General features: G+C 37.6%; 1 protein-coding gene across 23 annotated transcripts in view; it reads right to left on the reverse strand.

Annotated features, from left to right (window-relative positions):
* Window positions 1-17,755, reverse strand: part of MPDZ (multiple PDZ domain crumbs cell polarity complex component) — a 94,479-nt gene that overhangs the window by 2,511 nt on the left and 74,213 nt on the right. For 21 of the 23 annotated variants that reach the window (XM_063180655.1, XM_063180667.1, XM_063180659.1 and 18 more), the window contains 17 exons: window positions 14,361-14,452; window positions 14,006-14,096; window positions 13,580-13,660; window positions 12,945-13,037; window positions 12,778-12,852; window positions 11,244-11,421; window positions 10,330-10,475; window positions 9,930-10,013; window positions 9,630-9,823; window positions 9,227-9,374; window positions 5,862-5,948; window positions 4,406-4,502; window positions 3,957-4,000; window positions 2,769-2,891; window positions 1,877-1,981; window positions 1,647-1,759; window positions 509-632 (listed from right to left, as the gene is read on the reverse strand). In XM_063180655.1, coding sequence (XP_063036725.1) covers window positions 509-632; window positions 1,647-1,759; window positions 1,877-1,981; window positions 2,769-2,891; window positions 3,957-4,000; window positions 4,406-4,502; window positions 5,862-5,948; window positions 9,227-9,374; window positions 9,630-9,823; window positions 9,930-10,013; window positions 10,330-10,475; window positions 11,244-11,421; window positions 12,778-12,852; window positions 12,945-13,037; window positions 13,580-13,660; window positions 14,006-14,096; window positions 14,361-14,452 — 1,875 coding nt within the window. Of the gene's footprint in view, window positions 1-508; window positions 633-1,646; window positions 1,760-1,876; window positions 1,982-2,768; window positions 2,892-3,956; window positions 4,001-4,405; window positions 4,503-5,861; window positions 5,949-9,226; window positions 9,375-9,629; window positions 9,824-9,924; window positions 10,014-10,329; window positions 10,476-11,243; window positions 11,422-12,777; window positions 12,853-12,944; window positions 13,038-13,579; window positions 13,661-14,005; window positions 14,097-14,360; window positions 14,453-17,755 lie in introns of those variants that run through there. The other 2 variants (XM_063180658.1, XM_063180673.1) reach the window with 2 other exon arrangements.

Raw genomic sequence — 17,755 nt, forward strand, 5'->3', positions numbered from 1 at the left:
AACATTTTCAAGACCTGCAGAACTTTTCACCAAATGGCGCAAAAAGACAGCTTTACAGTTAGATATACCTTAAAAATTTAGCATTTGTGATTCCAGTTTTCTCTGACTCTCTGTTGTTTCCTAGAGCCATCCAAATTATCAAATCCAGGTCAGCATCTGAACTTCTCTGAAGGTCCAGTCTGAGTTCAATAAAACACTTTTGTCTACTACCTGAAGTAAACACACTCTAAATATAAGGCAAGGGAGCTTTTCTTCCTAAGTATTACACAATTCAAGTCTCTACAGGCGGACAAGACTCTGCTAATAGGCTGAATCATGTATATTTGGATATTCTCAATTTTTGAAGACTGCAGCCATCAAATGCTGCAAGCACATTTGCAGCCTTTGCACTAAAGAGGGAAAGCTGTGAGAAACTGTAACAATCTTTTGACTGCAAAACCAGGCCAAGATTTAGAACAATAACTGCAGTGAACTAATAAATAGATTGATTGGACAAATTTCCACCTACCTTTGCAAACACTGTCTTCACATAAATGGGTAAGTCTCCATGGGGACTGCCATAGCCACCCACAATACTGAAGCCAAGGCCATCTGGTCCTCTGTCAAGAGTAATGGTCTTGTACTGAGGAGGTCTAAGAAAAGGGAAAAGAGTATTTTGTCTGAACTTCAGATTTAACACATACAATATTCAACAAAAAACATTACTCCTTTTAAGCTAACCAATATAATTTTCTTTCCACTACAACTACAAATAGTTTTGTTATAAAGAACTGGCTATTGCAGTTAATGTAAAACTCTGTAAACTACCTAATGCCCACATTATCATAAGAAAGCAGCTATTTCAATACACAGCTCAGGGCATAGTTATGGCTGCTATGTGCCACTAATAGTGGTTAGTAGTGAATTAGAGAATTATTACCAGTATCTCCAGATTCCCTAACATCTACTTTAAAAAGCCTGTAAAGCCTAAAATAAGCTCAAATAGCTTATGCTATTAAGGTTGAATTGCTGCTCTCCTAATAGACGACTGTGTATTTGTATATATGTGTTTATTATATAGATCATTTATAGGTGTATTTCCACACGTATATTTTGATAGTAAGAAATTATGCAATTCTACTTTTCAAAGTAGGTATGTGTGGCTAAAGAATACTTCTTCTCTTTTCCCTTTCCTAAAAGAAAAAATGCCTCAGATTTATGACAGAGTTTGACACAAAACTTGTTTACATAATGCATCTTGCAGAATACCAGAAGCAGTATACCTTGTATATCAGAAACGTCTGACACTCCTGATTGCACAGCACTAGAGAGCACAATACAGAAACACAGACACAACAGTGGAAAGAGAATTTCTGGGCATATCAATTAATCCTAGCTACCCAGCCTCAGTGAAACAATAGAGGCTGTAGAAGAAATCAGATCACACAACAAGTCTACAGAGAGTCAAAAAAATTTGCAGCACAGTAAATTTCATCATGAAAAACACAGAAGAGGACCTATGGCCCACAGGTCTTATGTGTACCAAACATGTTAATCATGATTAAGCCAAAAATGCCATCCACTATTAAGTAGATTTGTAAGGTTTATAGGTTGATTATCATCCAAAGTAACAGGCTACAGAGGCTGTACATTCTATAGTTACTGACCCTAAATCATCCTGAAAAATGCCAGTTGAAGTTAGTCCTGAAAACGAAAGACTGGGCGTAGGTGGATCCTGCTGCTGACCAGTTATGACACTCACTTCTCCTCCAGCTACAACCTAGGAATAGAGGTTGGAAATCAGTGGCATAAGAATGCTGACACTAAAATAGTTCAATGTAGCAGCTGGCAAAACAGTACTCAGAAAATATTCAAAATGTCACTGAGGATTTTTTACCTGCAACTCAATAGTGCCTGAAGCATTTTTTAAGATATTAACAGCTTGGGAATGAGTCATGCCCTCAGTAGATGTTCCACAGATGCTAACAATCCTGTCCCCAACCTACAGAAGAAAATGTAGAAAATCTAACTTAGTTACATAGATTTATTTGTCACTTTCAACAACAGCAGAACTACAAATGGCCCAGTATGAAGGCACGTAATTCAACATTAGAATTAGCAAATTACACTGGTTTAGTGTAATCAGTGTAAAAAGTACTGATGCTTTACAGAACTGATCCTAAAACTGTAGAAATATGTTAAAAAACAGAGATGCATTTTGCATGTCACCTAAAGACAGGCAGACTGATGTAGCATATTATCATCAGAGATTCTGTCTGACTTCATCTTGAAATAACATTTTCTAAGAAACCTGAGCCAAATTCAACCACTTTTGGTGCATATTGGATATAGCATGCATTTAAGTACAGCTTAAAAATCTCTTTAACTCAGAGCCTAAAATGTACTCTCTCTATCCTAAGCATAGGAAACACAAGAGATAAAACAGACTGCACACCTACATTTGCAGGAATGATCACTACACTCAGCAATGGCACTTGTTTATAGAATGCATGCTTTTGAACCACTTTCTATGCTTCTAACTTTCACAAGCTGACAAACTCTAAGATCCAAGACTGCTTTAGGACTTCCTTTCTTAAGTTAGCACATGTCAGTAATTACACTTTCCCATGCCAACAATCTGAGTTCCTTTTTCATCAATCCAAACAGCAAGAATTCTTTGCACAGCCAGAAGCACTTATGACTGCATCACTGAACTGCTAGTTTACTGCCTGTCTAGAGTAATCACATTACTCATGGAATCTTTACAGCCTTCTTAATAATTAACTTACTCTTAATTTCTGAGTCTGAGCTGCAAGTCCATTCGGGTGCATCATGGCAATAAATATAGGAACATCTCCAAGAGGACTTCCTACACCTCCAGCAATGCTCACGCCTAGTGAATCTGTAGGGTTCTGTTACAGTAATGAAAAAAAGATTAGATTTTTCTGGAAAGAAAAACACAGAGAATGGCAGGCTTACCTCAAAAGATGGCCAAACTCTCTATTTTATGAAGATTAGAATTCCTGTGTCAAGCCAGTTTTTAAGCTTACACACTTTGCATTACCTCAGGAAAGCAGAGAGACCAGAATGGATGTTTCTTTCTCTCAGTGGTAGGAGAAAATTTGCTGATTTAGTTGTGTGTTTTGTCTTAACCAAACTAAATAATTACAGAATTCAGCACCTGACTCTTAATGTCAGCACAGAGGTTTGAGCAAGGAAAACCAACGAGATGGGATTGCTGTCCTTAGTACTGTCTATATGAATATCCTGTTATGAATCTCCTGAAGACTAGAATTAATCTTTATGCTCCCCCTAGTGCCCAAATGTTGAAGGGCGAAACCAGCTGCTTACCCCTGTACCACACCCAAATACCTCACTGGAAAAATTGCTATTGCAAACTGCTATTTGCAGATTCTACTATTAAAAGAATGACTGAATACAATCCGTGTAATCAAGTGAACTAGATGCCAAGCAAAAACATATAAATATTTTGGAAAAAAAGATGCAGTCTGTGACTAAGCACACATGTATAATGAAGGTGACTGAAGTTCACACTTGAAAATCTGGCAGCTGTCATGCAAGAACCTACTAATTAAAAATACATGTGAAGAAAAATATCAAATATCAAAAAACAGCCTTCCAACTTTGGTACAATTCCCCTGACTTTACCGAAACAGAATCTGCACTTAACTCAATCTGGTAACAATAAAACTAAGTCCCAGTATCTCTTCCTTCGTTTACTTTCAACACAACTCACAAAACATGATACCATAAGTCACACTACTTTACATAAAAATATAGGCAGTGCAGATTGTACAGTCCCAAACTGAAAAGACAGACAAATTAATGTCCTGTTCCTTTCCTAAAACAATGAATAGGCCTAGACTTACTTCATGCTGTAAAGACAACTATTGAAAACATCTACAACCTATTCCTGATATGTGCCACTATCTTACCTTACCTATGCTACAACTTACCTTTTTTATTTCAACTGTTCTTAGTCCCTGTATTTCAGAAGCTGCTGTCAAATGAATTAAGATAAATTAAAAAAACAGTTAAACAAGCATTCCTAGAAAACCTTTTCAATAAAGTCATACAAATCAATATGATGATTCTTTCTGCTTGTTTGTTATATACATTTTAATCTGATTTTTATAGTGACCATCATTACAATAATTGGATTGAAATACTTCTAGAGTAGATGAAAGAATCCATAATTTTCTCCGTTTAAATAATTTTTGGAATAAGACTGCTAAGCTCAAATGGAATAGAAAAAACCCATTATTTTCTAGCAATACTATGATCAGAAATAACTTTGTTCTAAATTTAAGCATCACATAGTTATAACATAACTATAACAGAAAGATCTCGGCTACCAGTTCACATGTATAAAATACTGAAAGCACCAAAAAACTCTACAACTTACTGGTATGCCTCTTTAGGCCACTTTCAAAGACCTCAGGTGCACCAGACCCAGACACTGGGAAACTGAAGGATGAGAGACTTCCACTTCCTTCACTGACCTACACACAATGTTAGAGTGGGATTAGAGACAAGATTCACTGACCCAGGTGCTAAAAGTAAAACTGTAACTCACTGTATTAATTTTATTTTCTGCAGTATTTTATTTTTTTGTGCCCAGTTAAAACTGAGTCAGAGAACAACACAAATTTTTTGGTCACTGTAGATAGCTCTTTTTTGAAGCATCATTGGACCAAGAGAGATTGTACTTCTACAACCCCATGCAAATCTTTGAAGTGCTTCTTCTGAGGGCCAGCAAGGTCCTGGTATTTGCACCTTCTATCACCTTATAGAGATCTTCTACTGCAAGTTAGCTACAAGTACCACAGTAAAGACAGAAAACAAAAGACAGATATCAGTACATCCTCATGTGGGCTCTCAAATGTTCAGCTACTGCATCAGCTGCAACTAAAATTAGGCTCTCCACTCAACTTGACCTGCACAATTTCCAAGATGATTTTCACTACACTTGAAGGGCAAGTAAAGGAACAACATGGTTCCCAGCAAAAGTAGTCCACTGACTGTGACACACTTTTCAAAATATTCAACATTGTGAACTTCATCTTAGAATAAGATCAGCCAGAGTCTGCACATTTTCATACTATTTAACAATACTAATTCTGAAGATAGCCTAAAACGTCAGTCCTATCTAAACTACTCACTTGAATTTTAATTATGTCTTAAAACTATTTATATTTAATACTTGATAATTTTCATCCCCAGCTCACAATCAAGGAAAGCTATTAAGGTAATTTCTAAGCTTTCAGAACCATAGCTCCTACTGGATAGAATCACAGTACAAGCTGTTATACCATGGAAGATGCTTTCAAATACAGAAATTGATTTGAGATTGTAACAATTCACCATCAGACCAACAATAAAATAAAGAGAAGTCTGACAGAAAGTGCACATGTTTCCTGCTTCTGGCATGCAAGATTACAGTAAGGACATGCAAGGAATGGAGAAATTCCCTATGCTTACTGAAGCAAAACTCCACTGCATGCCAACTACTCAGACGAGTTTAAAATTGATTTTAACTTCTTCTGGTATTGATGAGAACTGGAGTTCTCTATGCTTCCAAGCTGGAGTCTGGAGCAAAGTCATTTCTGGATTATATTTTTGGCTGGATCTTGTTTATAACAGATACAATTTGCTAAACTGAACATAAAATGGCTACTGAAGAGCTGCAAAATTTTTCCATCTCGGATCAGGCATGTAAAAAATAATTGTCATAATAAAACAGATCTTTCTATTTAACATAATTCTTTATTTTATTCTTTATTCTTTCATTATTTATTATCTTTACTCTTTCATTATTTAACATTATTTCTCCTAAATTAACCAATTTTATAGTTACATACCTGGCTGCTCTGGGATGTTCTCCTTTCAGAGTGAAATGGCCCAGCTTTTATTCTTCCAACCTCTAGTCTTACTGTACCTAAGGAACACTAAAGAAACAGTTACTTGTAACATATCTCTCCTCTTTACAAGAGTAAAAATTACAATATTTAAGTGACTTTCTAGAAAGTGGAGGAAGAAAAAAAACCACATGGACAGGTGGAAAAAAACCCCCATGGACTAGCAATCCTGAAATGAGTGCTTTGCAGACTGGTCCTTCATGGCAGGACCAGTGACAGACCCAAAGCACACCAAGGTACTCAATACCAAGCAGCGTACTTTTTTAATACTGGATTAATCAGTATTACAATGCAGCCATGAAAATCACACAAGAAGAATAATTCTATTACATTGCACTTAATAAGGAATAGCTTCTGAACCGAAATGTCAACATATAATTTTTACAATAAAATGTAACACCATTGCACCAAAGTCTTAATCATTATTTATCTTAATATGACTGAGAACATGGTAATTGAACTGGAAGTTACTCATCTCTCTCTAACTTTTGAAATTATCTGTTACTCTGGATAGACACCAATATAACAAATTTTGGGCAGAAAATTTCCTAAACATCTATAGTTTAAGTGAATTTTCTGCCTGCATCTGACTCCCAGCAATAAGCTGGGTGATATGGATTGACAGCACATCGGAAAGTCCTTTCACTAGCCTTTAAGATTTTAACTACTCTATTGAGTATTCACACATCTACATAAAATGCATGTCTCAGAAGAAAATTCACCCTGCAATTAAATATTTCAAAATCAAGACATTATTTTGAAAAAACAGAAAAGTTGTTACCACAAGGCTAAGAAAATGAGACTTTCAACATAATACAAGTAGTGTCAAGAGAAGACATCGATCTGCAATGTATTAATAAAGAAATTTCAGTTTTGCTGTTATTTTGATTTTTTCTTTCACTGGGAAGTTGTAAGAGGAAACTTCTGCATTCAATTAATTTAATAATACATGAGGTTGCCTTTATTTGCCATGTTTTAACTTTATTACCCTAAAAGTGATTCATGCATTTGTCAGAAAAATCCATAGTACTAGGCCAATATATCAAAACCAACCAGACATATCCATTCAAACAAAGTTTCAATACCTCATAGCCTGTTGCTATTCTCTTAGGAATGACACTAAAAAAGATTTATTACTAAATTGCTTTTTATTTTATAAATAATGTTGATTTCTCAATGTCCTGGAAAAGACCTGATCAAAGCTCAGGCAAAACCATTCAAAACCATTCTTCTGTGCTTGTATGAATCTAGTCACATTAAACTATATGGACAACTCTTATTCAAAGTGGAAAATGGAGGAAATATGTACCTAAAATTACCACATCCTCACGAATACACAAACCCGCAAACAAGATTTTAGAATTGTGTAAAAGTAGGAGCTAATACTTTCCAATGGGACTCCTGAATAAATCAATTCACATTTAGTTTTACTACACCTTTCTCCCTCTTCCTAAATTCTCCCATTTGATAGATCCAGTAAGTTTAGTGAGGGGAAAAGCTGATAGTTTTTTTACATACTTTAGGGGATACTTCAAAAGAAACACTGCAAGAACAGACAGAATTCTCAGACTGATGACACATTCTATTTGTATCATTCTACTTAAAATACACAGGAATTTTCCAAAGATTATGAAATAATTTTCTAGCAAAAGGTAGTTCACGACAATTCACTCTAGATCCTACTCTCACGAAAGAAAACCTAATGGACAGCTGAACAGGAAACAGCGACTGCCTACATGTGAGTGACCATGTTTTATTCCACTTACACTATGTGAACGAAACAATTATTAACAATAATATGTATAAGGAATTTTAAAAGCCCATTCCTCAGGGCTATGACAATTAACTACAAGTACTACTACTGAGCAATGATGAAGTACTTAAAACTTGAATATATGAATGGTAAGTGGAATCAGTTAGATACTTCAGAATGCTTGTCAAAATGAAACAAATTTCCCACATGTAAAGGTATTTTTATTCAGAGGAGAGGTACAGCACGTGAAGAAGAAATGCTGTGTTCTTAAATAAAAAACTATCGTGTAAGAAGGGAAAGTACTATAACCAAATAAGAGTATACTAACAAGTTCAGTGGCACAACATAGATCCTGTTCCGGCATTCTCACTAATGGATGCAGACTGAAAATACAGAAGCTCTCATATCTCCCTTTCTGATCACTGCTCTCCCCTAGGACCCCTGCTCCCCAATAAATCCAAAATTTCAAGGACGAGCTCAAGATCTGAAAAAATATAGCTTTGAATCTGAGTGTTAAGAAGCATGACCATGTGCCTATGTATTCAAGAGACACCTACAACTAGCAACCGGTAATTTTTTTCCAGTGAAACAGTTTTCCATTGAAAATGCTGACTCAGTGGAATCCTTACCATGCAGCATGTCTCAAAACTCTGGACTGACAAACAGACAAGGCAGTTAACCAGATGGATTTCTTGGCAGACTACAGGAAATATTGTATTTCTGATTTGCAAATAGAGGAAGGACATCCGAAAAAAAAATTATCAAGAATAGGTTGGCTCCAAGAGCTGCAGTTAGTTACTTCAGCAAACTCTGAGAAAGCAGTTTCTTACACCGAAAGCTTGGTAACTGAAAAATGCATTGTAGAATTTAATGGATGCAAGGTGGTACAAAACAAACACAATAAAAAAAAAGATTCATGTCTCCTAGTAGACCAAGTTATTCAGAGCCCCATCCAACCTGGCCTTGTACACTTCCAGGGATGGGGCATCCACAGCTCCTCTGGACATTCTATTCCAGTGCTCACCATCCCCATTTCATCTCCCTCCTCATTTCTTTCATTAAAGAATTTAGGCCTAACAACTAATTAAACTTACTCTTTTGGTTTAAAACTGTATGGTCTTGTCCTGTCACTACAGGGCCTTGTAAATAAGCTACGAAAGCAGTAATTTCTAGCGCAACTACTCTGCTGAATTCTCCATCATTCAAAGTCAGTTCTGCATATCTTTCTGAAAATACAAAACAGTTAACCAGCTATCAGTGTGTTCGACAGAACACAGTGTTAAGTTTTCAGCTGTTCTAGGTAATGATATTCTATAAAGGTTGTCTATCAGCCCCTTGTTCATTAATATATGGCTTTCTGCACCACCACTACTCCCAGTTTTATCAGGAAAAGTATCAAAATCTGAATGCTCTAGATTTCAGGAAGCTTAAAGCTAGATCCCCAAGTCATCTCACTGACATCTCAGTAACAGTCTCATCTCAGTCTGAATAAAGTTAAAGCTTTCACAAAACCTGAATCTCAGTTTTTCACTCTTATCCATCTTTTCCCCAATACCTTTAGCAAAGCTGCAACAGCCTCCTGGTTAGCGTTTCGGACATCTTCTCCATTCACTGTCAATATCTGGTCTCCTTGCATCAATCTCCCATCTGTATCTGCTATTCCTCCTTTGACGATGTCTGACACAAACACACCTGTGTCATTTCTGCAAGTACACACATGAATTTTACATTAAAGTATTGTTTGATGGCAATGTTTATGGCTTGCTATTGGGAACACAAATAAACATTGTCTCATTTTTCTCTTGAATAACACTGGCTTAGTTCCTCCAGGAAAGACTGGTTAGCTTAAGCACAAAAATAAGATACATGGCCTTCAAGACCACAGGATCTGAGCACCAAACCACAATGAAACATGATAAGCAAGCTGCAGACACTGAATCTCCAGGTACATTACATACCTTTTCCCAACAATACTCAGCCCAAGGCCTTTACCAGGCTTCTTCTGAAGCTCTATATTCAGCACATCATACATGTCTTCCTCCTTGTACTGGGCTTCATCTCTGTACACAGTCAGGCGAACTTTTTGGGGTGTCTGACGAAGGACATTAATGGCCTCATCATGTGTGGCATTCCTGAGGTCAATTCCATTCACCTGTAATGAAAGTGTACAATGGCAAATCATGCAGCTTCTTCCAGCAGACAAATACAAAACACTTAGCCAGCAATGAAAACAAAAACAACCAAAGAAATCACCATGCCTCTAGTATCTGATCACCAGCCCACAGTCGTCCGTCTTTAGATGCTGCTCCTTCTTCATATACCTCATGGATAATGATTGCTCCCTGACAACAAAAACAACATCAAAATTTCATGTTGAAAGAACAGCCACCATTTTGAACCAGAAGTAACTGAAAATTGCTACTATAATTCATCAGTGAAAAAGTCATGGAATGAAAGTCAGATGCATGATGAAAAATGACCAAAATATTTATGAAGCTCATTTTTACTTTTAACTTTAGAAAGGGTTTTTTCTTGTTTTTGTTTCTTTTGTGTCTTTCTATAAATACTTTAGAAACAAACGACAAAAAAATCTCTTCTATCAGACTTTATTTTCATTACTGTTATTTCACATGAGTGACACATATTTTTCCAACCAACCAGCAAAGTGTCTGCTCCTCCAACAATGCTCAGACCAAGACCAGTCCTTCCTTTGGAAATATCAATGGTTGTTTCACATCCAGGAATGATGGGACAAGTAGCTGGGTCAGAGGTTAACATGGCTGGAGTTGAAGACCTGCTTGTGTCTAAAACAACAATGAAACACCCTGGTTACAGTAACAGCATTTTTCAGAGTTCACTGACAGCTGTATAGCAGTAACTGAACACCTGATGCACAGAGAATGATGTTCCCAATTCTCCCTCCTCCTCAGAGAAATACTATCCTGTAGGGTTTTTTTTGCCATGCCTCCTGTAGCTTTTATGCCATCAAGTACTTGGATTATAGTCCTGACAGCCAAGGCAGATATTCTACACAACATACTCTATTTAGGATAGAACTTAATTTAAACATCTATATGATGAGTGCATTACTTGAATTATTATTAACTTTGAAGTGTCTTGCTTAACCAATGACTATCATCCATCAGAAACATCTTGATTCTCCACTCTGAAGGAGAAGAGCCAAATGTGGCTAGTCATAAATGGCAAGACATTCTCAAACATCCTTTTTTTTGCAAAAATTGACATGACTTTTCTCCCTCACCTAAAGGAATGCCTTTCACTTAGTTCTAGACAACCACAGCAGAGGCACCTGCTGCATATCTGAGATGGAGGAGAAAATCTTTCATCCTCCTGCCTCTACAACAGGTAGCCAAGAGGTAGGTCTTCAGTATGGGGGCACAATGTTTTATTTATACATATATGAGTATGTAATCTGGAAATACCAGAAAATGCAGAAGACAACTCAGTGCACACAAAAAGGGAAAACTTACAAGCTGGGTCTTTTTTTTTATGTTGCAACCCCAGTTGTAATAGACACACATAGGAATACAGACACACAAGGAAAACAGTACTTTTGACTGCTTCTGGTTCTGGTGAGCTGGAAGTTGGGACAGCTGCTGCAAGTTGCATATTCCTCTTCTCTGCTGGGACAGTGCTGGGAAGGGCTGGTGCTGTAGTCAGGTTATCTGTCTCTGCTGGGTTGATTGTAAGCCTCACCACAGATTTGGATGTCTTCAGGAGACCAATAAACTGAATGATAAAGAGAAAAGCCTATGAAAACTGTTACTGGATTGTTCAGTTGCAAACCAAAAATAAAGTAGAGTAACAGTTCCGCAAACTGGAGCTACTTGTCACAATCTTGCAGATTTTCTCATAAGGAACAAACACAAATATTGATGTTTTTTCTAAGAAAACTTTTTCTATGAAACTTTGCCAAACTATAGTAGATGACAAAATGGCAATCTTTCAATTGTTTCTCTAGATAAAATACTATATTGTATAGCAATCATGGGAGAAACAGAAGTATTGCCTTTTAATGCTGGGTGGAGCCCAATTCTGATCTCACAGAAGTCAATGCCAAAATATCTAGTGAACTAAAGAAATGTGCAACTGTCATTCTGAAAGAAAAACCTGAAAATACTACCTGAACTATGGAAGGGAGAGATAGACACCAAGGTGTAATGCAAAATCTAGTTCAAAGAGATACTGAAGACCCTCCAAAATCAATTGCCATCTTACAGAACAGACACCAAATCCTCTTGAGACTTTACATTTCAGTAGAGATATTTTCAGAAATTACTTACTCAATCTCTGTTCTTACAAAGCTTATCTACCCCTACCTCCTTACAGGCAACTTCACTATTTCTTATTTATTTACTGCCTCAGAGATAGCAGCACACCAAAGAGTAAGATTGATGCTCTCCTAATTGCCCTTTAACAAACAGAAAGTAATCTGCTCATGCCTAAAGAATCACTTTTCTTGGTAGCAAGGTGGGTGCTAGAAAAACAGCCTCCTTGATTTACTACAGAACACAAACTGAGTTTGCAGAGCTAGAAGCTAGAAATAAATTTTGTTATTTAGGAATGGAGATATTTTTCTCCAAAGGTTTGAAATACCATGCTTGGAATATAATGAGACTGTTACTACAGACAGTTCCCATGGATAAGCATAGTTTATGACTTGATTTATCACTGAAACAACTCACTCATGCAAATTTACACATACTAGTTTTACTGGTTCTAACACCTTTAAAGTGGACTAGCTATGTAGAGTCATTACTGAGCAATAATTCATGGCTTTTATCACACTACTAAGTCTCTCAGTCATCAGGTCTGAACCACAGGGAAAATAAAATCACATTCGAAGCAGAGATAGGAGGATTCATGTAGTGCATTAATGTAAAATAACAGCTGAGCTATAAATTTATTAGGCTTTAGCTTATTTCGCAGTAGTTTTCTTTTCCAGACAGTGCCTGCAGATCTTTGATTTTTTTAGTCAGGTTTGAAAATTAAGTATAGTCATGAGAACCTCACTAATTTAAGACACAATCACCTCCTACATTAAGCAGTGTGCTTTCTGTAACATTCCTGACACTTCAGAAGCACCTTTTCTACAGGATATCCCACAACAATTTCATCATCCACTGCCAGAATCACATCTCCAACTTTGATACGTCCATCCTGGAAAAACATAAAATAAAAAATATGAACTATGGATGCTACTCCAAAAAACATTCTTCATTCCCTTATTAGATTTTAAATGTATCTCACACCTTTGCAGCTGCACCATGATCTGTTAAGCTTTTAATAACTACTCCATTAGTTGTGTCGTCTTCACTGATGGCAATTCCAAAGCCTCCTTGATCCTGGGGCAAACAGAAAATGCAAATGGTTAAATATTGTGACATCAAAATGTTAGAATACAATCACTAAAGACTAGTGAAGCCTGCTTATATATCAAGTCTGAGGTTCCACAATGCACCAATATTTGTGTTTTAAACTATTTCTGGAATAGATTCTGCCAAACAAACAGTATACTGACTACCAAGATAAATCTGAAACACTTCTAAATTCAAATCCATTCCTTTGAAATCTACAAGGTAAACTGTTATTCACTCTTTACTTTGAACAATTAAGGCATTGATCTCACCTGAGGAACCATCAGTAGAGATGGTTATAAGAAGTTGGGCAAATAGAACAAAAGAATATTTATTCCAGAGACACAAAGCAATTAGCAAATCAAAAACAATCTTTCTGTGAGGAAAACTCTGAGATCCATTCCCAAACAGGAAGAGTAGATCTCTAGAAATCTCTTTTCCAGCTTCTAGTAACTGAGAGTCTGTTTGCTGTAAGAGGGACAGCATTACAAAATTGAATGGCTATTGACTGATGTAAATTCAGCACATACCTTAGGAAGTTCCACATACTGAATGTTTTTACATGAACTTAAGTCAGAAAATGCACTCGGGTTTGCAACACTGATGTCAATCTAAGAGAAAAATAAAATGCAGCTGTAAGTGACTATATCCAACATTTTGCACCAAAACAAAGTAGTGCGCAAATATTTAAAGTGAGTCTGCTCATTTTCTAGTTCCACCTAAGCTTCTAAAACTCTATTGATGGGAATATTAGACTTACTTCATAGTATAAAAGAATATAAAATGAAACAAAATTTATGACAGCTGTATTAAATTTAGCAACTTCACTAAAATCTCACTTGTTTTTCTATGAGTTTCCTTTTCTTTTACTGTATTTACTAAGCAGATAGGATCCTCCTCTATCCAGAACAATGTTAGTATTTTGGTCAAATAAGAAAAACAAATATTTACTTTACCTCTTGATGTTGAAGTGTCCCTGAAGTACACTGTGAAGCCTCTACTGACTTTGCAGGGCAAACAGCCATCTGATTTACTGCATCCTTGTTTCTGCAATATATTCAGTTAAAGGATGTAATAAGAAGGTAATAGTACCGCCCCATATTTCTTAGGACAAGTTTAAGTCTGGTTCTTAATTTCTGGCACTCACAGTACAAATATCAAAACAGAAAACTACAAGATATATTTAACGAGTAGTAAGATTGTCTTCAAAAGTACATCTATGTTACCAAAATTAAAAATAACAAACGCTATGTGCAACGTGAGCACATTAAAAATTAAACCTTTTCAGCCAAATCTTTAACCAGAACTTACCTGATAAAGATTACTTTAACTTTAGATGGTGCGCATTTGATTATTGAAGAAGCATTCTGATGAGTCCTTCCATAAAGGATTTGGCCATTAATCTAGATAAGGAAAAGCAGCAATTATTTATCAAAATATTTTAATTACACTTAAACTAATTTTTTAGCCTTAAAAAAATCCATATCACTGACTAAACAGCAACTGTACAAAAATAAGAGTTATGTTATGTCTTACTTTCACTCCCTTTTTTCAGTAAAAATATTCACCATAGTTTGACTTCAGACTAACACTTTCACAGTGCTAAAAATGTCATTCTCTGAGTTATATTGGGTTGACCTGGCACATGATCTATTTTCACTTGCCATTGATCACTTCATGACTGATGAGGTGATTAAGCAGGGCCATGAGAAATTCCAACCATAACAAATAAATGAATTGCTTACATCCTGTAATGAGATTGCTATTCTTTATTGAATCTCGGGCACTTCAAATCCCTGAGCCAGGCACTTTATACACAGAAGTCTGAACACTGGTACATTTAGCAGAGTTCTAAACGAGATTTGATGAGGAAGAGGGAAGGGGATATACTAAGGAGGCTTCTTCTCAGAAGGTGAAGAGGTTGATAATCCAGCTTAAGTGCCTCTACACCAATATGGGCAGCATGGGTAACAAGCAAGAGGAACTGAAACCTGTTCCTCAATTGCACCAGAATCATGCAATTCAAATCTAGCTAGACTCATAGAAACCTGGTGGGATCAATCACACAACTGGAACATTTCAATGCAGGGCTACAACCTTCTCAGAAGAAAGAGGCTGGGAAGAAGGGGCAGCTCAGGAGCTTGTGGGTAAAAATTAAGGACAGCATCGGTGAGGGACACCTTGTGGCTGGGGTCTACCACAGAGTGCCTGATATCTGCAAGTCTGTTGACTTCTTGCTTGAGATACAGAAATCATCATGCTTGCATGCTTTCATCCTGATGGGAGATTTCAACCACCTGCATGTCTGCTGGGGAAGTGGTACAGCTGACTGCAAGCAATCCAGAAGACTCCTGGAGTGCTCTGAGGACAACTTTCTGGTCCCGGTATTGGCCAAACCAACCAGAGAGGCAGTGTTACTGGACCTGGTGCTCACCAGTGCAGATAAGCTTGTTAGAAAGATTGAAATGGAGGCAGCCTTGGCTGTAGTGACCATGCCCTGCTTAAATTACTGATCTCAAGGAACATGGGCTTAGAAAAAAGGCAGAGTCAGAACTGACCCTTATCTTTAGAATAATGGACTTCCTTCTGTTAAAAGAATTAGTGGATGAGATTCCCTCAGAAACTGTCCTTAGGGATAGAGGACTCACAGCGCTAGTAGCTTTTTGAGGATTCTCCATACCCATGTGTAAGAAATCCACTTAGGCAAGCTGGAAACCAACATGGCTAAACAAGGATCTGCTCCTCAAATTAAGGAGTAAGAAAGAAATGAATAGCCAGTGGAACTAGGGACAGATGATCTGGGAAGAGTACATAGATATGGTTTGGATGGGTTTAGAGAGGGGTTTAGGAATATTAAGGCACAGAAGAAAGAGGCTTTGGCAAGGGATGCGAAGATAAATCAGAAGGGGTTCTATAAGTAGAAGTCAGAAAAGAAAGACCAAGGAGACTGCACCTGCCTAACAATTAAGAATGGACAGTTGGTGACAATGGATATGGACAAGGGTGAGGAACTCTAAAGTTCTTCACCTCAGTCTTCAATGACAGTCTGGCTTCTCACATCTGTTACTGAACATCTAGGTGGAGTTTGGGAGAAGCAAAGTCTCTCCCACTGTAAGCAAAAAGCAAGTTTGAGACCACTTGATGAAACTGAATACGCACAAGTCAACGGGGTTTGAGGATCTGCAATCCAAGTTCCTGAGGGGACTGCCTGATGTAGTTGCCAAGGCACTCTCCATCCTACTTAAGAAGTCAGAGAGGTCAGATAAAGTCCCCAGTGACTAGAAAAAAAGAAAATATCACTCATTTCTTGAAAGTGGAGAAAGGAACCTCCAGGAAACCACGGACCACTAAGCCCCATCTCTGTACCTGGAAACATCCTGAAGCAGATCCTCATGGAAGCAATTTTAAGGCACATAGAAGACAAGGAGATGATCTCAGCCAGCACAGCCAGTGACACCTACTTAATCCTCTACAAGGCCTTTGACAAAGGTCCACACAATGTCCCTATCTTCAAATTAGATAGAGAGATTTGAAGGGTGGACTATTTGGTGGATAACGAACTGGCTGGATGGAGGCAGCCATAGAGTTGTGAACAATGGCTGTGTGTCCAGGTAGAGGCTTGTGACAAGTTAGGGCTCTGTGCTGGGACGGGCTCTTTAATATCCTTACCAATGAAACATTAAGAGATCAAGTACACCCTCATCAGATTTGCAGATGACATGAAGATGAGTGGTGTAGCTGACACAATATAAAGATGGGGTGCCATCTGGAGAGACCTAGACACACTTGTCAAATGGACCTGTGGGAATCTCATGAGGTGCAACAAGTCCAATTACAATTGGGTTGGGACAATCCAAAATAAGAGTATGGACTGGGAAGGCCAATGCCATCCTGGGCTGCATCCAAAGAGTTGTGACTAGAAGGTCAAGGAAGCTGTACTCTGCCCACGTGAGACCCCACCTCAAGTACTGCATCCGGTTATGGAGTTCTTAGCACAAGAAAGATGTGGATCTGTCAGTGCAGCTCCACAGGAGGGCCAGGAATATCATCAGAGGGCTGGAGCACCTGTCCTGTCAAGATAGGCTGAGAGTTTTGGTTGTTTAGCCTGGAGAAGAGAAAACTCTGGAGATACATTACTGCAGCCTTTCAGAACTTAAAAGGGGCTTAGAAAAAAGACGAAGAGTAACTTTTTATGCAGCGTGATAGGGTTATGACAAAGGGCAATGGTTTAAAACTGAAAGAAGGAAGTTTTAGATTAGATGTCAGGAAAAAACTCTTTACCCAGACAATAGTGAGGTCCTGGAACAGGTTGCCCAGAGAAGCTGTGGATGCTCCACCCCTGGAAGTGTTCAAGGCCAGACTGAATGGGAACAGAGCAACTTGATCTCATGGCTGGCAATTCAGGCCATTGAGGAAGACTTGCAAGTAGATGACCCTTAAGGTCCCTTCCAACCCAAGCCATTCTAGACTCCACACTTGTTATCTGAAGATGTGACCTGGCAATCTCTTTTCCATTTGGTAGAGCAGATTAGTCACTGTAACACCCTGAAATGTCTACAATTCAGACAGGAGATGAGCAATCAGTGTGAATTTGCAGATTAAGGCCATTATTTGTTTGCATTTTATTAGTTGCATTTTTTCTTGAAAAAATGAAAAAAAATTTCTGAGTGCTGAAGTTAACTGAAGAAAAGGGAAATGATTGAAAA

The sequence above is a fragment of the Melospiza melodia genome, chromosome Z (assembly GCF_035770615.1).
Source record: "Melospiza melodia melodia isolate bMelMel2 chromosome Z, bMelMel2.pri, whole genome shotgun sequence".
NCBI classification, from domain to species: Eukaryota; Metazoa; Chordata; class Aves; order Passeriformes; family Passerellidae; genus Melospiza; species Melospiza melodia.